The 24,703-nt window shown below is 40.5% G+C and overlaps 1 protein-coding gene across 2 annotated transcripts in view; it reads left to right on the top strand.

The window, feature by feature from the left end:
• Nucleotides 1–24,183, top strand: part of NEGR1 (neuronal growth regulator 1) — a 297,771-nt gene extending 273,588 nt beyond the window's left edge. For both annotated transcript variants that reach the window (XM_030033013.2, XM_030033015.2), the window contains one exon: nucleotides 20,610–24,183. In XM_030033013.2, the coding sequence (XP_029888873.1) occupies nucleotides 20,610–20,734 (125 nt within the window). In that variant the 3' untranslated portion in view covers nucleotides 20,735–24,183. The remainder of the gene's footprint in view (nucleotides 1–20,609) is intronic.
• Nucleotides 24,184–24,703: the final 520 nt, after the last annotated feature.

Genomic DNA, 24,703 nt, shown 5'->3' with positions numbered 1-24,703 from the left:
TGTGACCCGAATACCAAAATTTAAAAGCAAACAATCACTTGTCAAGGGTATAGGGCAATCCTCAATGTGAGCGTGGCAGGACCAGAAGTTTGTATCTCTGAACAGCAAGTCTTTATATGAACCTCACATCTATTTAGGACACACTATATAGGTTGAAGGAAACACGTTAAGAACTCAGGCCCAATTTACTGTATGCTACTCCATTAATCCAGTAAGGTTTACAAGGAAGATTCACTTTGTAGTTGTTCCTGTGCTTTGGCACCTGTTACTGTACATGATTTTCATTAAGTCCAGATTTTAACTGAGCCTCTGAGTTTTACAGTGCCACAAAAAACTGTGGAGCCATCTGGTTAAAGTTTTATAGATTGTTTTCATTAAGATGAAAGTTTTGCAAAATATTTTACCATTTTTCAGCTGCTGAGTCAGACATTTCCATAAGAAAAAGCTGTTGGCATTAGGCAGCAGAAGACTAACCCAATGGATGAGTGGCAGCTTGCTGCCTCCCACCCACCCGCCTCCATATTGTACCACACTGGGATCGGTGACGTCAGGTGATGCTGGGATATTCAGTGATGCCTGTCATTCCAAACACCGAGACAAAATGATTGACCTTGACATCTTTTGTACGTCTGTCTTCTCATTTTCGAGATACACGTCTCAGCTTGCATTTCTCTCAATCGTATTCCACAATGGCAGGGATGCATCTCTTTGACTTTGAAAAAAAAATTGATAGAACTTATCCTTCTTAATATCTCTGATTGCAACAGAAATGATTGCCTGCCATTCAGCCTCCTTATTCAACAAGCACAGTACAGAAAACCACACTGAATGAGTTTTCTGCCAAACTGAGGCAATTCAGAGAACAACTCGGTTTTGAAAGCTGAAGAGCATGTTCACTTGAATGAACGGGGTATGGATTTTATAATAGGAGAAGAGCAAGTAATTTGAATACTCTGCAGTAAACTGTCAAAGCAAAGCACTCTGGTTATAGAGACATTTCAGGATGTTGTTTGTAAGGTTTCCATACCTACAGTCTCCTATGTCCTTCCCTCCTGCAATGTACAGTCCCATTTAGTGTTTCATTTTAAACAAAGAAGGAGCTGCATTTTACAAAGAGGTAGAAATCCTACCTGGTTAAATGCAGATTATCACTATCAAGCTCTCATTCAGTTATTCGGAAAGTTCCTTTTGTAGAAACTTGAAGTATTTCAGTAGTTAAGGGGTTATACACAGTACAAACTAGGAAAAAAATTAATTGGTTTTGGAGCAAAATGTATCTTTCTCTCACGTGTCTCAAAGACTATCAGAGGCAGTTTTAAAGGCATCCAAGTCCATCTCTGTCTTCCCAAAAGCACAGCTCTTCAGATAGGCATGATGTAGGATATATATTCAAAACAAAGTATCTTTCATTCCCAGAGAGGTTAGAAAAAGGGAAAGGTTAAAAAGGTTTCATCACTGACTGCCAAACTTTACCTACTACCCGGAGGGGAATATATATATCATTGCCCCTTCTGTTACTATTTTTTTAAGAATATGACATCCATAACTACTTTGAAAGTTGCTAACATTCCTGCCAAGTGCCACGTACTGTTTTCTGTCTTGTCTTTCTAAATCCTGATTTTGAGCCAAAATCAATGGCAGAAAGAAATTGCCCATTGCCTGACTGGGAAACGTTTCTGACAGTCTGTGTGTGCTGCTTTCTCATGAACAGAGGGACACACACGATGTCGAGTTTATCTGATTGCAACCCACAAATACAGCGCTACGCTAAGAAGAGCTGAGCTGCAGCTCACCTGCAGGGTGATCACTGAGAATATGAAAGAACCTTTTTTTGGTGCTTTTTGTTCTCTGTTTCAAAGTGCATTTTAATGGTGAGTGTAGTGTATTTCTACTGAAGAGACCAAATTCCTGGCTTCACAAGGGTAATGAGAAAGGGGATGGAAAGTAACACGCAGAAGAGACTTTCTGCAGCTGTCCTCAGCCACCCAACGGCTCGGCAACTGGTGACAGGGTCAGTACGGCATTGCAGTCGAGGGGGCCTTTGCAGCATGAGCTCACACAGCAGTGCTTGAGCATCGTCCCTGAATGGTCTCTCTAACCTTCTTACACATATTGCTTAGAAAATACATCTGTTGAAGTTAACTCATTTTTCGCCAGCATGTTTCCTTGCAGTCATGTTGTGTTTCCTCCCATCAGTATCCATGGTCCTCCCCAGGCAAGGGATGGAGAGGGCACGGTGACACTGGGCATCTGCACAGCAGAAGGTGTTCAAAAGGTGCAGGTAGGGGGAGAGCTGTCCTAAGGATAATGCACTCCACGCACTCATCCCCTACCATTAATCAGCATTAATTGGGAAGGGGCCTCCCACAGAGGCACCAACGCTTGCTTTTTTTTTTTTTTGCTACTCCACCAAAATAGTGTACTAATTGATAGAGATTTTCAAAGCCCTGAATCTTACCAGGAGTTTCATGCCTAAAGCTCCCAGTTAGCTTTGAAAAATCTCAACTGTTGGGTTTTTTTTTTTTTTTTCTTTTTTGCGTAATAACATATGCAAAGATGAGCCATAATGTCTCCAAAATCCTCCGGATTAAGCTGAAAAGCGGGTGGGGAAGACTGGTGCATGAAAAGCCTCCTGATGCAAAATCCTCCACCGGCAGTAAAAGATGCAGAGGAGCAGCAGCATCAGCCAGGGAGGTTGAGGGTCTCTGCAAGGGGGCCCCCACCAGCCCCCCGGTTTGGGGAGCCCCAGCAGAAAGCCAACCCAAAGCCTCTCCGGAGGTGAGGGGTTTCATTCCCCTTCGCACATGCAGGAGGTAGCTGCAAAAGCTCAGAGTCGTCCCAACGGCCACACCAGCTCCTGCTGTAATCCTTCATCAGAAAAGCCCCAAATAATTCATCATAGGGAACAGCGAATAAAGATAAATTGGATGGCATATTCTAACAGGATATCATTGGTTAAAGGGTGGAAATCTGAAAGTACTTTGGGAAGAAGAAAATCCGCACATTAATGAAGAGTCACAAGTACTTGATTAGATTATGTGCGTTTTCTGTATATTCTGTGGATGGACTTTACATGATGTTTGTTAAGTTCTCTTAGCTCACAAATGGTGAACCCCAGAATTAAAGCAACAGCTTTAAAGCAACAGCTTGTCTCCCTGCACAAGCAAGAGGCCCTCTGCCTCAAAGGATTAAGCCTTGCCACAGATAGAGGAGGATGTACATGAAATTCATATGCTTGCATCAGTGTTGTATAACATGCACATGCAGAAGACCTATTTAAATTCATTGAAATGAGGACTCCATAGCTAGTCACACAGAAAGGAGGGTAAGAGCTATACAGTCACAAAAACCCAATTAAAATAAACCATCCTTTCTAGAGTCAGTCAACAGATTTACACAGTTTATAAGCTTCTCTTTACTGTCTCCTAGAATCAACATCCTGCGAGTAAGGATAACTGTAGGCACAGAAGAGGTACTTGGGTAGCTGAGTAAGAATAGCTACAGGTGTCACTTGTACACGATAAAGGAAAAAGTAAGTCATTGGAAGGAAAAAATCTGTTTTGCTAAGTGCTGCTGGGAAAAGGTTTTGTTAGAAAGTTAAGCATATGTTAATGACGAAAGGAAGAAATTGTATTTTTATAATTTGCATGACAGAGTTGTTCATAGGAAGCAGTCTGTTTCACAGAGCTGCACGTACTGCGCAACAGCCAAATTATCTTAATGGGGGGCAAAGTGACAGAGGAGATGGATGCCTTCCCCTTGAGTCATTCTCTGATAAAGACACATCGCTTAGCTGCACGATGACAAACTATATGTTCAAAGTGACAAATCATTTAATTAAAATTTACAAGCGGTTAAATACTGTTTGACCCAAATGGAGGCAGTTATCATGAATCAATTTTGGAGGAGGAACTCGACTTTTTAGCAAATCGATAGCTCACAGCTACAGTACCTGGACACTCTCTGCATTTCTTATGTGTGTAGAGCCCTTTTGCTGGCTGCTGTAGAGTCTGGTTCAGAAAAAATCTCAATCAAGTTGCAAAGTAGTAACAATTTTACTTAGGCAGTGTTTGAACACTCTCAAGTTTCATGAATAGTTAATGTCACGTCAAGTGTTCGGGAAAAATGCTCTTGTATCTTAAGAGCAAATAGCTCAGATTTTGATGAGTTATGTTTTTTCATTGCATATACAGGCCGGTGGAAATTGCAATCATCTTTCATGAAAAGGCTCAGCAGTTTTTATTATAGGAAAGTAAGGGTGGCCATTGCATTTACTAACTAATGTAGTAAATGTAAAATTGCCAGGGTAACACGCTTTTTTATTTATGCTGCTGAGCACATAATGTGCTGGTAGTTTCATAAAAATAGATATTGGAGGAATTTCACATGCCAGCAAGCTGTAGATCTCTTTTATATATATGACTTATCCAGTGTCCTTCTATTTAAGACGTACCCCATTACAAAGAACAAGATTAAGCAGTATTGACATACAAGGCAAACTCAAGAGATAATGCCGGTCTAGTCAGTTATAATTCAAGGTGGCACTATACTTTAACTCTTCTGGAATTTGTACACAGTTCGACTTTGTTACTTATTCCATCCATCACCTTATTACAATAAAAGCACTATTGATGATTAATTGATTGGCTATTAGTGCAGTTCAGCAGTAGAATTCCATGGATTATGGCTTTTTTAATACACCTGTAAAACGAGAGCAATATATACACTATGTAGAAATATGACCAAGAGAAACCCCAAAGAAGTGCTTAAGAAAATCAGCAGAATAGCTGAATAAAAAACTCATCTTTAGAAATCATCTGACAACCACCTCCATGGAAGATTTGTTTAAAGGTTGTCAGCTCCTCCAGCAGAAAAAGTTCCTTTCTCATACACAGTCACCAAAAAAAGGCAAGAAATCATGTACTAACCTGCTTAACTCTATATCCTTTGTCAAGATCAGAAGAATGATGTTGAAACTGTCCAGAAACTGTAAAGTTCAGTGTAAAAAATTATCATTCACAATGCTATATGACATTGCCTCAATGTAGCAGAACCAACAAAATCTTCATGATATATGAGAACTATCAAAGGTTGCCACTGAATACATAGATTTAATATGCTGCTTAATTCAAGAGCTTATTTACAATGTCACACTTCATTTTGAGGAAAATGATTCTGACAACTGATCATTTAAAATATAGAAAGAATGTTTTACAAAAGGTCAGAAGTACAAATATTTTACATATTAACTACTAATAAATTCATTTTGCCTGAAAGTTAGAAGGATCAGCAAATGTCTTCAAAGGTATTTACAGTATTTCAGCACAAGACCCAACCTCTAATTATCAATGTAAGTTGTAAATAATTGTCGAGCATGCAGATGAGCCAAAAACTCTATCAAATTAAAGTAATTAGCTCCCAAGTCAAATTTTTCTGTCACATTAAAATGCTTTTCCTTTTCTCAAATGTGACACTTACAAATGAGGGCAACATTGTCAGAGAAGCAGTTATTGTAGGCTGCCAAAATTATGTGCATAAGTACCCCATGGCACACGCCACGCATATTTCTTTCTAAACAACCTGTGTTTCTCAGCATTTGACTTCATAACTCCATAGTTTTGCTACAGCATCACACTTCTGAATTGGGCAAATTTATCAAACTTGACCCCTTGCAGGCGACTCGAAAGTTACACACCTTTTACGGAAATCTGAGCATGGTTATCTGTCATGGAGAGCCTTGGTTCTTGGCTCTTCTTGGTTCTTCTTCACTGAAGAACATTTCCAGACTTCATGGTTTGGGATACAGATGAGAACTGGGCTACATACTACAACACAGGGGTGGGGGAACGGCTGGCTTGCTTGTCCCAGTGCTTTCTCTAGCACTTCCATGGTCTTATTCTCAATGTCCTCTTAACCAAAGCTCTGTTTACCATGTCCAGTGGAAGATCATGACCCATCCTCCTCTGTTTAATTTTGGACTTCCATGCAGAACCCAGCATCAGCCTGTTCTAGACTTGATGTCTTTATCCTTTGTATATTCTTTTCTATTTAATTTTAAGCTAAACAAGTGATGATTGGTTTTGTTGATTGCTGTTGCTACAGATGATAACAAAATCAGGCCTAGATGTGTACTATAGATATGTAGGTAAGAAGGTAGTTCCAGCCTTGAACACATCCCATCTGAAACCAGCAGTATGAGTGGAAAACTGCATAATGTCATGAAATAATACATTATTTATTTGGTCCTTGCCTACAAGCTTGCTTTAAAATGATCCCTTTCTATTGGTATCGCCCTCTGTCTCTACAGTTGTCACTATTCCACATCTTCCAGACAAGACAAAAGGGTTTAGACTCAAAAATACAAGCTGGTTTTGTGGTTTCCTTTACCCTGACTGTGCCAAGAACAACGCAGGTGAAGCATGCCTCCTGGAGTGGAGCACATACATGGGAGGGAAGGGGTTTTACAGGGTGAAGGATTCTCTGGTAAGACCTGTAGCTGAAAGCTGTAGTATGTCTCTTATGACATAGAAATGTATTGTACTTACCACATTAGCAAGCACATCTGTCTGCCAAGTACTTCTGCAAAATAAGTAAGAATTTTTTACTTTTGACTAATGAAAAATATGTATGCTACAGCATTTAAATACATTTTTGCAAATCTAAAATAGTCTAGAAAATTGAAAGTTGCAAATAGAAAGCCTGTCAACAACAAAAAAATAGTGTACATGAGTGCTTCAGAAACAGTGTGTACATCACACTGCAGATATACAAAAAGTCATCTTTCTAGAGGCAAAGCTTGGAAGATGAATGTGACATCCATATTTACTCACCATAGTGTAGCTCCAGGGTTAGGTAGCCATACATACCATGTAAGCCTACAGTACGTGGGACCTGCAATTGCCTAATATGCTAAGATTTCCCATAAATAAGCTCAATATAAATTAGTTCTGATACCAGTTATAAAGAAACATTTTAAAGAAATGGAGGGCTTCAGTAGCTACATCATTTAGAAGACTATCTGAAAGTGATTTCATGGTTCATTCTCAACAGAAGAGCTTTTTTTCTCTTTTCTACAAATTTTGAGGTTTTTCATACATAAACTCAGAAAAAAAACAGTTTTCTCACGAAATCTGGGACAAGAAGGACAGCTTGGGAGTTGTACATTTGTCTTTTGGATCACAGCTTAAAATAGACAATAATTAAGAATAGCCCCAATTCAGTATCTGTTCAGAACTTGTGTCTGAGTCCATGTATGTCTTAGAACTAGGATACCTTTACTGAGCTCCTGGGAAATATGCCGCATCATAGAGTAGCCCAGGTTGGAAGGAACCTCAAAAGATCGCCTGGTTCAACCTTTCATGGGAAGTTGGACTAGAGGAAGTTGTCAATCCTGTCCGCAATTACCATGCACCATCCCGTAGAAATACAGTGCAAAGTATTCTTGCATCCAGCCACTCAGACTCTGGTGCACAGTGATGCAGTACCTCCCTAGGGACACAGAACTAGCACATTTTAAATCTCGGGTCGTGATGTTTTACCATATCCTTTCCTATCAGAACTAGAATATGTTACTCGGGGTGCTCAACAGTATTCTTTTAAGTGGAAGCAAACATAAGCTGCATTACCTGGCTTTGGTGACTACACTGGTGTTATTAAATAATTTTTCTGCTGCTAGGTAATAGGATGCTGTATATTGTGCTGTCCAGTTTACACAACTCTGTACTGAGGTGTTGCCTTTCTTTTATAAAGCATTGGTAATTCTGAAATCCAATGGAAAAAATAATCAGTTGTGTCCAATTCTCAGTTCAAGGAATTAATGCTTCAGCCAGTAAATTCAGCAGGCTTCAGATGCCTATAGAAATGTCTTGCTGGTGAAACTCAGGATATTTTCTCTAGGCTGCTTCTTCCTTTTTTTTCTGGCAATGACCAGGAGGTCAGGCCCCCCAGCGCACATCACTAGATGGAACAGGCTGGTTACACAAAATGGCCCATCTATTTTAGCAGAAAGATCCAACACCATGTTATTTATTGCATCACCATGTTATCTATCAGCCAGGTTACACAGATGTTGTAATTTTTCTTTCAGTACTATGCAATTGTGTTCCAGCCTACTAAGCACAGTATTAATGGAAACATCTGCAATTAGGCTAGAGTTTTCGGGGGGGGGGGGGGGGGTGTGGAATTTTGATTTTAATTTGGGGGTTTTTGCCTAGAGGTGCTTACAGACAGATTGCATTTCTGAAGCCAGCCCTGTAGCTTTGCCTGTGTAACCAAGCAGGGGAGACAGCAATATGATAATCTCCCTTGACTTTTGTTAGAATTTTGAGTAGGAATTTTCACCATTTCATGGACTATTTTTATTAAAGAGGCCTTATTTTGCTTATGAAATCCTAGACAGTGTTTCTAGCTCATTAATACATAGTAGTAGATCATATAACTCTGACTATCAAGCTATGCTAGGTTTGCATTTATTCAACTTTTCTCATATATGCTCCAAAGAGGCAGAGTGGTTTTGATTCCAGAAAGCACTCTCTGCTTGGCCTTTGGGCTAAGTAATAACTTTTATTTGAAGGCAAAGTTATTTGACTCACTGAAGATAACCTTACCAAAGAAATTACTGCTGCAATAAAACACAAAATAATATTCAAAAAAATCTTTACTTTTTTTTAGTAATCCTTGGGTAAATTATTTTTAGCACAGCTAAAGAAGGAGAGGAAGGCTTGGCAAACTCAAAGAAAATGGAACTCGGGTTTTATTTCAAGCCTTAGAAACAAGAGTGCCCTTTAACTTATTAATAGCTCTAATGTGGGAACATTAGTGATAATTACAGCCCTTCAGATCTGATCCCACAAAGAAATGGGTTAAAACTGCAAGTTTATGTAAAGTATTTGAATCTGTTGTTGTTCCTATTACACAAAGAGAAAGAAGAGAAAGAGGAAGGAGACTAGAAGACGGTGCTTAGTCTAACGAAGGGAAACCATGCACAAGCAGCGCCAGTGGAAACCAGGCGGTGAGATCCAGGAGGAGGCAGAGCTCATCCAAAGATAAATATATCCTGGGAATAAGAAAATTCCTACCCATTCAGAAGTGTAGAGAAACCTTCCCCTGATTGCTCCCAGTGGAAGACAAGTAACTGCTTTTAAGATAGATCTTAAGATATTTATGAGGGAAATCACAAGGCATGATGCAACAGCAGAACTGGGTTTGATAAGCCAAGAGGCATATGCTAATTATAGGTTCCACAGCTGCGTTCGTTTTTCTGCGAGAATTAAAGATCTGTTTAAAGTTTTCTGCGCAGTTTGCATAAAACAGGCATGTCCTTAAGCCATTGGAAAGAACTGAGAGCCAGTTTCTAGGAGAGGGAGAGGGAGCTGCAGCCCGTGCTATGGACAGGGGAGTTGCTCCAGGAGCTGCAGGCTGAGGTGACTGATCTTTGTCTCTGCCACAAGCCACCCTCCCTTTCCTCCTCTGGAACCTCTTATACCTCCAGTTCCAGAAAGAAATTCAATGTTTCAGTCACTGCTAATTACGATGCATGCCTGGATTATTATTTTTTAAAGGCCCAAAGAACACATCTAGAAAGGCCTCTTCCCACAGGCAAGAGAGGTGGTGTCTACTGCTATTTTTGACAGATATTTGTACACACTGCTCTTAAAACTCTGCAATGATGCAGGTTCCTCATCCTTTCTGTGCAACCCAGGGCCAAGTTTGCCTTCATAGCTGTTCTGGGTCCTACCTGCTGCAGACACGAGCAGACCATTCCCTTACCTTCTCCAGGGGCAATCTTTATGGGTATCCCTCAGCCGTTATCAGGACTCCCTCTCCCCCTTGGGTTTTGAACTGTCCTGCTGTTCCAAGCTTTCCTCCCAGGTGAGATGTTCTCGTCGTTCTTCCCTGGGCTGCGTCCAGCCAGTCTGCGCATCTCCCGCCGTGACCCCCCCACGCCAGACACAGCCTTCCCACGCCGAGGAGAGCAGCAGCACTCCTTCATAGGCTGCACTTCTGTTTACACACCCCAGAAACGTTGTTTCTCCTTTCATGGCAGGATAGGATGGGTGATCCACTGTAATCACAGACGCTGTCCTGAGGAATTGTCACAGGGTCAATTCTTGTTCTTCCAGTACATGTGCAGTTGACTGGTTTTGTTAAAGAACAGGATTTTTTTGGCCTTACTGAATTGAATTCTTTTTTTTTTCCCTGATCAGAAGATTTCTTTTAGTCACTAAGTTTATTTTGACTTGTAATCTGCCCTCTGAAATGCATGCAGCTCCTTCTCATTACAGCACATCCAGCTTTGAGGTTCTTGCATTAAAATCCCAGCTCGGGTCACCTTGGTACGGTCCCTGTATTGCTGGTCAGTGCTAGAGGACTTGCGGGAGATGGTTTGGGATTGTCGGTGACTCGGTGCACACTGCTCTTTGTTCTGAGCAGCTATGTTCGGGCTTAGTCTGCTTTGACGGACAGCGCAATGTCTGTCCAGTGCCATCGATGACCTGCTCTGCTTTACTCTCCAGACACAGCACTTGGCTGCTTTCTCCTGCCTCCTTCACCGGTTACAGGCAGGGATCAGGTGGTGATCGGGTTAAGCATGGGTTCATCCCAGGACTGGGGCTGGTATCTCCTCCGTCTGTTAAAAGTCATCTCAGATGTTCGAGGCTGGTACACATCCGCAGCTCTGACGTTCCTAAAATATACTTCATTTGTTCCAATATGACCGCTCTTCCCAGCCGTACAAAGAAATTTCAGATAACTTGAGTATAAATGATGATATATAAAGCCAAATTTTATTCTATTCCTTCACGGTAATTTTCCTCATAAATACTTCTTGGGATTACGAAATATTCCTTGCTGTCGAAACCGGGTATGTCAGGGCTGTACTATTTTATCCTGTTAAAACACTAAGGCACTCTGTGTTCAGTGCCTGCTTCATTTATCCTATTAATGTATTAGAAGGATTCTTTTCCTTTGCATTATTTAATGGAAGGGGGTTTTATTTGATATGATCAAGTTTATCTGTGTCTAAATGAAATTCCATTAAAGATATACTGTACAACAATGCATAAAGGTTTAAAATTGTTTTTGTTTTTGCAGCTGCAACAAAAGCAGGTCTGCACTATCTGAAAGATTAACGTGAGCCTGCTTTGTCTGAGCACCACTATTTTTCTGATTTTATGATACCCAGAGACATTTGCTTGAAGAAATAACTTGACAGACAGTAGCATGTGGGGAATCTATTATTTACACTGATTATCTACAAAACAGGCTTTTGTGTTAGGGCTGCTATTGTTAAGAGTTTCTCCAAATCACCATTGCCCATTTTTCATGTTACTTGAATCCATTGTAAATACAGAAATATGGAGTACCTAAAACGGTGCGTGCCTGGCCCCCACTGAAAAGCCCACACTTACAAACACTACTGAGTAAGAACAACAGCAAGACCATATAATTAGAGTGAGCAATAACTACAGGGATTTTTAGGTACCACAGTGTGATAACTGCCTGCAAATGGGGACTTTTCTACTGGCAACCGTATGCTAAAATTTAAAATGCAAGTTTGGAAACAAATCACACCTAGGTAATAAAGTTTTAACAATACCTTTTTGTTGTGAAAACAGTAGCAATATAAAGCGCTTACATTCAAATGTATTCACATGCAGTAATTTGGGTTATACACGTTTTTTTAACAACTCAAGGGTGTACGTATACTGAATAGAAAATGTTAATAGATTTGTAGGTCTCTAACTATCATATCATTAACAATTAGATGCTGAACTCCTTCAAAAAGCACACATTGACACTGAGGACCACAGCAATTCCTTTAGCACGTGAAGTGAAAATGCCCAAAATCAAGGTTTTTGAGTTACCAGGATCTTGTGCCTAAGTATAAGATAGCCCATGTGCCTCCCTTCTTGGAGAGGATTTTTTTTTCTGATATCTTAAACACTGTAACTTTATATATGATCAAATTACCATGATTTTTTTAAAAGTATAAATTAGCTGGAAAATTTATTCACCATTTATAAGCTTGAAAAATTAGAGAAGTTTGTTTCTTTAAAATAACACCCCCCCTTTTTTTTTTTTACATTAAATGTTTTGCTGTGAACAATAACAATCAGATTTAAAGGTGGCTTTCTATGAGAGGAATCAGTGACAATTTGGAAAGTAGAACAGTAGATGTTGGAGCTGACAGGAAGGAGGAATGAGTTTTAGAAAAAAAACCCTACAACTGTAGGGTTCCATTTGTTAGCACAGCTTTTGAAAGTGGGAGAGAGACTGCTGAGAGGTGGTTGACTCAGGCGGGTCTCAAGGCAGCGAAACCAGGGAAAAGCAAACAGGACACAGCAAAAATCTTAAAGGTGACCTGATCCAACAATGCCTTGGCACTGCCACCGCCCCGGAGCACAGCTGCTCCTCGCTGCTGCTCACCAAAGCTCTTCCCAGCCCCAGGACCGCATTCCCAAATGCAACTCTGCCAGATTGATGGCTAGATCCGTAACTGCATCCTCTTCAGCCTGAGCGTGGGATGCTCTCCTTAGAACAGGGAATGATTCTGTTTGCAAGATAACAGGTTGCAAGGTGAGCCAGCCTAAGGGGGTTGGGGGTGCTTCCATATCCATACCATATATCTTGAGACGCCTGCACTAAGTACTTTTGAGAAGTTGCTGACTTTAGAAATGCTTTGTTCCAGAGAGTTATTTGAGAACAGAAATTAAGACACTTAAAAACCTTTTGCATATAGTTAACAACCTCCATCAGTTATGGTTTTGCTTTCTCTATAAGCTTAATGAAATGCAGCTGTTAAGCGTTCACTAAGTAGGTCTAGTTTGAACAACTGCAAAATGTGTCTGGCATGCCCCATCACATTAATAAGCAAGCAAAAATCATCTTACTTAAAATTTACATTACTGTGTGTATTTTTAGCTGGTTTTAAATTAGTACTTAGCTGTTTACAATATTCAGCATGAGTTATTTGTCGGTGTGTGAGTGGGTGGAACGGGAAGGGTGACTCTGACTGTTGCGGAGGGCAGAGGGAGAAACGTGTCTCTTCTGCTGCCTCCTTGGACGTGTGTTTCCACAGCCAGGGAACCCAAATTCCCAGGCAAAGATCCCCTCAATTATGAAATTACATTGCTGGGTGGCTGAGCTAGTTATCATATTTTGATTGCTTGACTTTCTTTTTAGTCCTGTAAAGATCATATTTTATATTTGAACTCAGTCAGAATCAGAATCAAGAACCAGTTTGGAATTAGACACAGAGAATATCACAAACGGGGTCTTTATGACTGAAACAAGAAATGCTTCTTTCTTATTTTCTGTGCATACACAGAGATACACGCAAACACGCATTGGGATAATATTTCACTTTAAAACATTGCTGATGGCATACATATCTCAAGAATTTAAAATACTAAGCTTTAATATTTTAGTGCAATAAATAGTTGGGTTTTGCTTCTGCAGTTATAGCAATAATCTTTGTTCTCTGTATTCCTATTTTAAGACTCAAAAAATGCTACTTTACTCATTTAAATTAGAAATAAGAAACAAATCAGCATAAGCCACTCATTTTACAGTTTGTGCATCTCACAGCAGCCTTGTGTGAATGCCGGTGAATAGGACCTGACAATACGCCTTTCTCATCAATTCCATTGGTCTATGGGGGGGCTCATCTTCCAAATCTTTCTGCCAGCACTCACGTTTCAGAGAACGATAAAGCCACTCTTTGTCCCTATGGTTTTGTGAGCAAGGACTGGGGAGACAAATGAACGCTGCGCGCAGGTGAGGACACGTCCAGTGGCATTGAACTACCTCGTCTAACAGTTTGTTATACTCAGTGAAAATGTTTTTCAGTGCCCCGTGAGCCATCACATAAAATGTGTTTCACTTTTCCAAAACCCAGGGCTACATAGCTCTGCACTGGTTTCTTCACTTGGCTGTCTTTGCTGGGATAAGCAAAACATTTTGACCATACATCACTTATAAAATAATCTCTTGCAAATGTAATCCTTTATTTAAAACATAAGCATTTTGCATTTCAAATGCACTTTGGGGATGTTGGCCTGGCCAGTGCCTCACGTTTCTCTGTCATTAAAAGGAATTTCAGTGATTCATACAAATAACAGAGGAACATCAGACTGGAGAGAACCTTCTGAGTCACCACATCCAGCTCTCGGCTACCACAGACACAGACCAAACGCCTTTCAACATTACTTAAATTATTAGCATCTTCCAAGTGTTATTATCATGGTCAAAGCTCTGTTTAATTAAAGTCTCCATCTAGCACACACTTCAAAAGGACCTTCTCATTCAGATTTATCTATTTAACTTCACTAGTGAATTTTCCATCACTGTAAATTTCCTGTCTCAGGCACTTAGCCTTGAGGATGATTGCATTTGCATAAGACTAAACAAATCGGTGTCTTCGCTGATTCATTTTTACACAAGATTTTAGGGTTTTGTTCTCCCAAGGTCAAGCTCTCTACAATCCTGCCTGGCCTCCGAGGCACAGAGTGAGGTTTCTCTTCTTGACAAACTTTCCTTTGGTCAAAACGCTTGTAAGCCTGTTCTAGCACTCTCCAAGCAGATTAGCTCTCCTATCACAAGCCATTGCTTTCTAATTCAGTCTTTTATAGACTGTCGACCCGCTCCTCCAAAGCCATAAATCCTCAACTAACTTCAAGTGTAACAATATTTAGAGATGTTATCTGTAGGACTCCACTGAGCCTTCAGAGTCCCATTATCTTACAATCTTTTCTTTTAAAAAAACATTTTTGACAGCCCAGTCTTTTTAATCTTTTTTTTCTTACTGCTTTGACCTTGAGTTAGTTTATTCCTTCCGCCTCTGTATATTTTAAATGTTGCACAAAAAACTATTTATTAAGGTTTTCCTATAATAAATCATTAATGTGAATATAGTTAAATGAAATGCTTATTAACATCTCCCTGCATAATCCATTTAACAGAATTAGTCTTGCTTATTCAGACAACCTAAAGAGGTCCGTGCTTTTGTCTACAAGGCATCAGCATTAAAGCTTGTAATTATTTCTGGTTAATGCAGTGCTTGGTGTTAGGAAATGTTGGTTTGCACGTTTCAGCATAGTACTTTTCCTAATCTCTTGTATTAATTAGAGATAGTGATATAATATTACTTTGTTCTGTTCTATTCACCACCAGGAGAGATCTCTGAATATAATCCTATCTGTGCTAAGAGTGTGCTTAAATATTTTCACAACTGCTAACTGTTATAAAACATTAGGATTATGTAGAATAATCGCTAAATTAGAAGAAAGGAGAGCTTGATAAGAGCACATGGACTTCAGAGGCATGCACGCAGAGACCTTGGCTGGCGGTCGTGCTGTGACGGCGGTGGAGGACGCGGCAAGTGCCGACCTTAGCAGGGGTTTCTCCTTCCGCAGGACTGTGACACCGTGTAAAGGGCTCTCAGGAAAGATGCTAGATACGGTCGTGTCGAAAGTGAGAAACAGACCTGCTTTTTTCAATAAATAATAGCACAGGGAGTTACAAACCAAAGGGGGAATTGGGAGCAGAAACTTTCTCTGCGTGTCTCCATCCCTGCTGCAACAGGAGCACCCGCTCGCACAGATCTACAGATAGTTTTGATGTATTAAGGGAGATTAGACAAGCCTGATAACGCTTATGAGGACACGATGCAATACATGCACACAAACCCCACTTCTGTGACCTACTGCTGTGTGTCACTATTGAGGGTTACTCTCAGCAGGCAGGTGTTGATTGCAAATCCCGAGGAGCACAGAGCTCCCCGCAGAGCTCCCGGGGGAAGGACCATCTGCATGGAGAGGGCATGCCCAGGAACCTGCCGAACCCCGCCGGGTCCCTTCGCCACTCTGCCGAACCCAGCCGGGTCCCTTCACTGCTTTTCTGCGACACTGCCGTGAGCACGGCTCAGCCGAACACCCTGCCGCTGCCCTGCCAGACAGGACGCTGCTTGTCGGGCTCTGAGGAAAATTTAACAACTTCTCCACTAGCAAGAAAGTAAATTATTATCCCTCAATGACTGAAGCCGATATATTTTAAACCTATTGCATCTTCTAAATCCTAGGTCATTTTATATTTCAAACATCAGACTTTTCATCAAGCTCATTTTAATCTTCTTCTAGATGGAAATTCACTTTCTTTTAAGGTATCCCTACCATGGCTCTGAACTGAATTTGCACTGCCAGATCAGCACAAGGGGAGCCAAATGATTTGACCTTGGTTTCCATTTCAGATAGTTACCAAGACATTGTTCTGGAGGAGAATCTTTAGCCAGATAAATAGCTCTCTGTGGCCCAACCACTGTTCTCCTTCCCCTCTGCGTGTACCAAAAGCTTCACATGCTGTAAAATCAGTTATAAACAGCGTGCCTCATTATAATGGTGGTGATAGGTATTATGGAAATGCCCAGGATAGCTGCAGATGTAATCACAGAGTCAAATAATTCATGCTTTTATTTAATGCCTAATCATACATACCTCCATCATTATCTTGCTGTACCAATATTAAGACTGCAAGTGCAAGCGTGTGTGTCTGTATAAAACAATGACATTCAATGCTAAGATCTTAGTAGGGAAGAAAAAAGAAGCTGTGAGTTTTATGCTATTTTCAAACATTTAAACCTTTTCATTCATTCCTAAGCTAAGGTTTTTTAGTCTGACATAGAGAACCATCAAAAAAAACCCTATGAAAGCTTATTAATTTTTAAGAATTTTTAAGAGCCAAGCACAACATTTTAAACTGTATGCCATCCAGTAGACTTACCGTGACATTGTAATTGATGCAACCCATTTGCCACTAACAGTGAAGGAGGGACATCTGCTTATAAATTCACTTTGGAGACTAGAAACACTTGGAGATTTCCAGAAGTCAAATTGGAGTTAGGAGGCATAATGATCTGGCAAGACTTTCCCAATCATTAAGTCACCATCCATCGTACCTGAGACAACCGGGTGTTTCCCAGCTAAAAGCACAGGCAGCGTCCTGCCCATCTCTGCCAGCCGAGCTTCCCAAAGGGTGCTCTTATTCGGGCTGCTAATTGTAAAAGGAGACTATTAAAACAACCCCCAAAACAGTCAGGCTTTTTCCACCGCCAGATGAATTTGAGGGTTGAAGCAGCGCAGTATGGTGCACATGCTGAATTGCTGGTCCTGTGCAGGCATATGGCAAATGTTTTCCAGCTACCAGTTCCTGTTTGAATTAAATCAGTGTGTCTTTTTAAACCTGCAGCATACAGTTCCAAAAAAGCCCTTTAACGCCAACTTCTGATCAGTTTGCCTGTTGGCATGCCATAGATTTTGGGGACATTTCCACAATGACAGCAATTTCTGTGTTCGGGGGGACTCTTGGGGCCATGTGGACGCAAATGTGAATAGCTTTGGGTTTATTTTGGTTTTCTATAGCAAATGCCACTGCAGGTCTCACTAAGTGAAACTATACCCAGCAGACATTAATCAGCAGACCCCAATGGCAGCAGGCTCGCACCAGTTTGCCCTCTTTAAAGGAATCTGATCAAATGGAACAGGTAGTAGAGGGGCTGGAGAATCATTTTAAATTTCAGCTCAAGATCTTTCAGAGCATCAGTCCCAGCGAACCTGGGAGCCATGCAGCACAGCTGGATTTCATTCCTTATTGTAATGCCAAAGACCAGTTTAAAGAAACTCAGGAGCTTATTAAATGAAAATCTTGTTTATCAGATGCAGACATAGCACCGAAACCCTTGCTCCACAGTGGGGGAGGTGTGGGACAGGGTGGGATCAGGGATATGGCCCACGGACCAGCAAAACCAGCCCCTGCACCTCCCTGTACCACAAGAACTCAGCCCTCGGGGCGGTTTATTCAAACCCAGCAGAGTCCAGCAGCTTAAACTTCTCTGGATTTGCTTCTCCTTCAGGTTTCTTTCACATCAAATTCTTCTGGTTAGCCAGCTTTGGGAACCATAACTCTTTTCTATTATCTACCCAAGTCTATGTATTTTCCCCCATTAATTTACCTAGTACCTTTGTGCTGAAACAATCCAGATATGATTTAATAAGCTTTAGAAAGATAGTACTGGTTCGTATGCAGGAAATCAGATTTACATAATTTTCCACTCGCTTTTATAGCCACCGTAGTTCAAATTATCTTTACGTTGGGGAAATTCTTTTAATATGATAAAATGGAATACCACCTACGCTATGCTTCAGCTTGCTAGCCTGTTTTTTTGTAATAAATTAAATGTTGATTTGTCATACCGACTTATCACAGAAAGTTCCTTTTTAATGAGAAGAGAGTGCCCTGTCCTGCAGTTAGTCATGGTTATAAGTCACTAAACTAAACTTCAAAATCAAGCTTCACCTTGTAATTTTTTTTTTATTACCTGAACCTTTCTGCAAGGGGGGGGAAATGAATGATTTTTGGTTTTATCACACACTCTGCGCCAAATAAAATGTCATACATTGAAAATGGACCCGGTAGCACATAGCACAGATTTCTGTATAGAAAGAAAAGGGATGTTTATGTTTCAGTATTTGGACTGAACAAAACTTAAAATTCAGGAGACTGCGTCTTACAAAAGCAAACAGGATTTGGTGAAACTCCCAGGTTTACTTTATTTTCTTGGGTGATTGCTGCAGTCTCTCCTACTCCTCCAGACAGGCTGTGATTGTAGTGAAATCCCCTCTGTTGCTTTATTGGCATCATTCATCTCGGGGTGGGGGGGCTTCCCGTGCAAGCCAAATGCTGGGTACCAACCCCACGGAGCGAGATCCTGCTCTGCTCCCTGGGCAACATCCTGCCCGCACCCCGCAACCCTCCTGGACACCCCGGCAGCACGGCTCACACCTGCCATCAGGGATGCTTTACTTCTCCTCTTCTCTGCCCAAAAGGGAAGCACGTGGGGATTTGGTGAAGTTTGCTTACTCCGAAGTACGGCATGCGCCATACCCTGGTGTCTCCCTGCCAGAGGTGGACTTGGCACCGGTGAGGGGCAGCGGTGCTGTCAGAGGCGGCTCATTCCTGGGCAAGGCGGTGGGACAAGCTTTGGCTTGGTCCCAGGAAAACTGTCTTCTGCACCGTTGGTACCTGTTCTGTGTAGCCATCTCCCGTGTACCTGCAGAGTAGAGCTGTTGGCTGAAGTCTCATCTTCAGACCATCTCTTGGTATTCTTGGTCCCAATAGCCCCATGCCTTGAGGACACCTCAGGACACAGTGTAATGGGTGGAAGGAGAGACCCTGCAGAAGAGGCAGGATCCTCCACATGGTATCCCCCACACCAACCCAAGGCTCACAGGCAACCTCTCCTCTTCGTTCACACATGGCTCCCGTGTTTTTCACAGTAGCCACATTAGTGGTTTCTCCCTTTTGCAGCACAAACTTTGGGTTGAGCATCCCCAGATCAAGAAGGGTCATCAGGAATGAGCTTCCCCTCCTGCCTTTCCAACACCTCTGTCCTCTGTGAGGAAAGAGCCTTGAGCACCAGGATGCGGGCATCAAGCTGGCTCAGTCTTGCTCAGCATCCACCAGCTAATCTCCATCCATGTTTTTGGCGGACATTGTCTAGTCAAAAAAGCAAATTCTGCAACTTGTATCTAAATAAAGCGCCATTGACATAAGCGATGCCTGCTTATACAAACAGCACTTGATACAAGACTTGCATAGATTTTATGTTTTAGAATAATCAATAGTATATTCATATAGTCTGGAAAGCAAAACCTTTGATACCAGTGTTCAACCAAAGAGCACAGGATGCTGCGTACGACTATAAGAGGTTGGGGTTTCATGCACGTTCTAAAAGAAAAACATTTGATTTGAGAGAAATTTTTTACACAAATCTGCCAGCCAAAGTGAGCCTACAGTGCTTAATTAGCAGCCAAACATTCCAATAGCATCATCCTGCTAGCTTCAGCTCAGCGCAGGGTGAGGTAACAGGTCCTTTTCCTTCCTCCTGCCTGTGGCTCTACAAGACCCGAATCGTCGGTTTGTGCCCGGGGTGCGTTCCCGTGCCGCAGGCAGGGTAGCCTGCAGATAGCCTGCTCACCACTGCTGCACACGATTGTCTCCTCACTTGTTTCTCGACATTGTTTTCTTGTATTTTAACTCTCTTCGCATGCACTTACTGTAATATTTACTTAGGAATTTGAGAAAGACTTTGTATTAAAGCAAGTAAATACAATTTCTTCAAAGAGAGTGAAAATAAATATGAATGTCTTTGGCTAAGCAAAATTGTCAAACTTGGACTTCTAAAGTTAGGCAGAAAGTTGTGAATATATTTGCCTCCGTTGGAAAACCTCTCATTGATTTCAGTGGAGATCTTAATGCTCAGTAACTTAAAAACAGATAAATTATTCAGATGTTTAACCATGAAGCGCTCATCTGATGTTAAGTACTCACATTTTTAAATGCTTGCCTTAATGACAGTTTATCCTCTCTAAAACAAAAAGTAATATTCACTGAGCAGTGTAGCAGGAGGGCTTGGTTACTTTTGCAGCATTTTCTCCAGTTTTCAGAAGAATGCTTTTGCTGCTCTAAGAGTTATCTTAGAAGAATTAATGAAAACTAAGAATTTGGGGGTCTAAGAGTGGAAATTTTCACTTAAGCCCTTTTTCTTCTCTTTGCAGCTCCCAGTACAGCCCAGTATGGGATCACCGGTGACGCTGAAGTCCTCTTCTCCTGCTGGTACCTTGTGTTGACACTGTCCTCCCTCACCAGCATATTCTACCTGAAGAACATCATTCTGCACTAAATGTAAAGACCCATAAAAGGCTTTTAAGGATTCTCTGAAAGTGCTGATGACTGGATCCAATCTGGTAGAGTTTGTTAAAAGCAGCGTGGGATATAATCAGCAGTGCTTACATGGGGATGATCGCCTTCTGTAGAATTGCTCATTATGTAAATACTTTAATTCTACTCCTTTTTTTGATTAGCTGCATTACCTTGTGAAGCAGTACACATTGTCCTTTTTTTAAGACGTGAAAGCTCTGAAATTACTTTTAGAGGATATTAATTGTGATTTCATGTTTGTAATCGACAAGTTTTCAAAAGCATTCAGTCATGGTCTGCTGAGTTGCAGACCGTAGTTTACAAAAAAAAAAAAAAAAATATTGCAGTAAAATGTGCTTCTTTAAGGCTGCAATACAAATATTCAGTTCCCTTCATAAATAGCATTCTATCCACATTTACACAGAAACATTTTTCTTTTTTGATAAAAAAAAAATCAAATAATATTGCCTTCAAAATATTTCTTCAAAATATTACACATATCTAGATTTTCTTCTAGCATGATATTCAGGTTTCAAGAATGAGCCTTGTATTATAACTGCATCGTGCAGTACTGCTTTCTGTTTTCTTTCCTTTTTCCTGCAAATTCAGCATGGGTGTGCCTTCATAAAACACTACTTTCCTCTTCCTCTCCAACAAATCTGGAATGTGTTTTGGGAAATGCTAAGGCATCCTTTTGAGCATAAGGAGTCTCTAGTCGAGGACAAAGGTGCTATTGGCTAAAAGGAAAACCTCCTCTCCCATCTCCAGGGGGTCATCGACCTGCTTCAGACTTAGGTTTTTAGGCAATTAGTCAAGGATAGCACCAACTCCTTTTTATGTTTTCCATCTACCACCACTAACCAGTAGGTGATCTCTGTAAAAACTAGTTTTCCCATTACAAAAGAGAACGCAAATTATTTTGAGACATCTTCTGAATGTAGGAATGTTTCCCTTAGTCATTCTAAATCAAAATTCCTAAATGGCTGTAAATGTGAGAAGCTGAATAGTCCCTTTTGTATTACTGGCAAAAACTATGTGAGTTGGTATTTTTCTTGCACTTAATTTTGTACTGGTTTGGCTAATTTAGCAATGATAAAGGATGCTTTTAAATACTAGATATCTGAAAATACATGAAGTATCAAGCAGAATTTTATATATATACATATATATATAAAATACATATATATATTAAAACGAGGTTTCTCCAATAACTGTACTGAAGTGCATGTTGCCGTCCACAATAGAACCATCTTTACAGACAGGACTTCATTACCAATGTACTAACACTGTACAAATATCTTACCACAGCAGTTAAGTCCTCACACACAATTTCCTAGTACTGCAGTCTATCAAGGTAATACTCTCATTTCACTCAGTGAAGGATCAAGTTTCAAAATAGCATGTAATGCTACTAACTTTTTTTTTTTTTTTTTTAAACAGCCCCGGACAGCATTAACACAAAACATTGCTCACAGTTTACAGCTGAATTTAAAAATGCCATCTGTGAAAACTGCTGCGGCATGAGTCTGGCCAACAGCCCTTGAATGCAAGATCTCCTGGTGACCCCAATAGATCTTGACTTGCTTACAAAACAGCGATTGATGACAAGAATAATAAACCCATTATCGACATTATTATTCCCCTGTTTTGTAGATGAACTCCAGTAGGCGACACAATTATTATACTATAACATTTTTTCCTCCTAACAATAGGTTTTCTTAGCGAGCAATACCAGCTGAGCACTCTGCATACTCAGCAGTTCCAAATTCAGTTCAGATACCCCAGGTTTTGAAAAGGTAGACTCCAAGTTTCGCTAGTCCCAAGATACACTATCCCATGCTAATGTGTTGACAGAGTATGCAGTGAATCTGTTGTAGTTACTGATAAACTCAGACGTAGGGTATAAACAGAAATATGTTGAATCCAAAGTATGGCAATAAAATGTCCTGGGTCACTCTGTGCATGTTCAGTGACAGATCATACTATTCCTATCGTATTATTTACAGCCATGTGCTAAGCAGTTACTCTTTTCAAAAATGTGGCATTTTTTAAAACCTTGAATAACATGACAAAATTCATTTTTTAAGGAAATAGTATAAACCCAATTCAAATTATATTATACACAGTCCTGATGTTCTGATCTCTCTTGTATTGCAGCTTTAAAGTGCTATATTTTAGAATCCATTCGCTAGAAACAGTGGTGCTGCAGAAAGTATCATGTCAGTACAGTTTTTTGAAGAAAGGAAAAAAGGATACGCATAGCCCAACTCGTATGCCTTGTCTCATGTAAAATTGAGAGTTGTTTCTATCCTGTGGCTGGATCAAATTGTATGTTTCAATGATATGTTTCATTTCAGTGATTCCTGATATCTGGATCCTGATATTTCCAGCAACAGAATAGAATGAACAGCAGCTTTATTAAATACAAAACCATAAATGAAGTATGGCCTGTTTGCATTCGTACCGGACAGAGCCACCGGATAACATGGACAGGATGCTTAGTCCCATCTCTGAATTTTCACTTAAATTTGGGAGGACATAATTATTGTCAAGTTAAAAAATTAAACAAACAAACAAACAAAATCCCCAAACATTTCTAGGTGCCAGTGGCGTTTCCTTAGATGAAATAGGTATTTAATATCAGTCAGACCTGCGTGTTCAGCAGTGGACATGTGTGTATGTGTGCGTATGTGCGAAGCGCAGGGCGAGGCGTGCTGGGGCTGCGCACACGCTGCCGTGTGCTCTCGGTGTCTGTAGGGTTAGTCTCCCGAAGGCTGCATATGAGACTCTGCCCTCTCAGCCCTCCAGTCCTACAAAGAGGTACAGCTGTGCTTAACTTTATGCACCGATTAATTCAACAGACATAGTACATACAGCCAAATGACCTTAATTTTTGCAGGATTGGAGCTGTAGGCGGTGTTGATCAAATAAAGAAACTTGGTTCTTGGTGAATTTGTTCCATGCGGTAAACTGGTAATTGTACAGATTGGGACTTATTGGGGCATTCTTCCAAAACGGACGGTGCAGACTGCTGCAAATTGAATACAACCACATTTTACGAAATCCACCCACCCTGTAATTTGTAGGGTGTATTTGCTTTAGGCAACTGTTTGAAGGTATGTTCTATGCTTCTTCAAAGGATTAACCCATACTGTTCATATCTGTCGGGCAAATATTATTATATTTATTCCCACCTTTCCAACATGAAAAATAAATGGCTTAGCTCCAAGCAGTATAACTGAATATTTATATCAAGATTGTTGTCCACATTGGAAACCCCAAAGTCTGTAACACCGTAAGTTCCTACTTGTGCAATAACTCAGGTCTGCAATTACCGTTGCATCGGTGACGTACATAGAAGCAATGATGCTCCAATTATACAGTTGCTGATCATGATATTATACTAATACTGAATTAAAGGATGTCTCACAACTTCTTGAACAAATGCAGTTTCTCAAGGGTTTATAACTTGGCAGGAAATGTGTCCTTCATAGCTAGACAGCTTTTTTTAAACTTTTCAATATATATATTTTTTTTAGAAACTATGCTGTTTTTAAGATACAGGAGTGTTAAAAACTATCACCAGTAAAAGCTGCTTTTTTGCACGTTTTCAGAGCTAGCGTTCTAGACAAACAATGATAAATGTTATGGCTACCAAAATCTCCGCTTAGTCCACATGACTGTGTTATAAAGAATGTGTATACCAAAATATGTATTTACATGGACAAACAATATGCCTTAAAGACTAAATACACATTTACTTCTAAGACTGAATCAGACTTGTGCCCAGTCTGGAGGTAAATAATCCATATTTCATAGCCTGCCATCTAGGAAGGTTTTGTTTCTTTGGAGAAAAAAGAAAAAGAGGAAAAAAAAAAAGTGTTTCTTTTAAAAGAATCTTAAATAATTTTGAAATTCTTGCATAAACTGACATATGTGAGGAAGTTTAGGA

Source organism: Aquila chrysaetos, chromosome 12 (genome assembly GCF_900496995.4).
Source record: "Aquila chrysaetos chrysaetos chromosome 12, bAquChr1.4, whole genome shotgun sequence".
Classification (NCBI taxonomy): Eukaryota; Metazoa; Chordata; class Aves; order Accipitriformes; family Accipitridae; genus Aquila; species Aquila chrysaetos.
Note: the sequence above shows the minus strand (reverse complement) of the source record. Positions and strands in the feature narration are given on the sequence as shown.